The 247-nt window shown below is 62.3% G+C and overlaps 1 protein-coding gene across 1 annotated transcript in view; it reads right to left on the bottom strand.

Annotated features, from left to right (window-relative positions):
• The window catches only part of LOC119588162 (receptor-type tyrosine-protein phosphatase N2-like), a gene marked incomplete in the record, with an annotated part of 22,449 nt that overhangs the window by 8,082 nt on the left and 14,120 nt on the right, over positions 1-247 (bottom strand). The window contains 1 exon segment of the mRNA XM_037936866.1: positions 47-213. Within this exon segment, the coding sequence (XP_037792794.1) occupies positions 47-213 (167 nt within the window).

Raw genomic sequence — 247 nt, 5'->3', positions numbered from 1 at the left:
TCCCGCCCTCCCCTACCCACCCCTTCCACCCGCCCTCGGCCCTTACCTTCTGAACTCGAGCAGTGCCTTGGTGGACGCCGGAGTGCCAGAGTCGGGCCACGAGAGGAAGTGGAACTGCGTGACGGTGCGCGTCTCGCCGGTCCGCACGTTCTTCAGGTAGAAGGAACGGACCAGGTAGTCGTCGCACCAGATGTGTTCCGAGACCAGATGGACCTGTTCGGGGAGACGAGGTTTTGCCTTGTTATCA

The sequence above is a fragment of the Penaeus monodon genome, chromosome 23 (assembly GCF_015228065.2).
Source record: "Penaeus monodon isolate SGIC_2016 chromosome 23, NSTDA_Pmon_1, whole genome shotgun sequence".
Taxonomy (NCBI): domain Eukaryota; kingdom Metazoa; phylum Arthropoda; class Malacostraca; order Decapoda; family Penaeidae; genus Penaeus; species Penaeus monodon.
The sequence above is the reverse complement of the archived record's forward strand: the minus strand, read 5'-3'. Positions and strand labels throughout refer to the sequence as shown.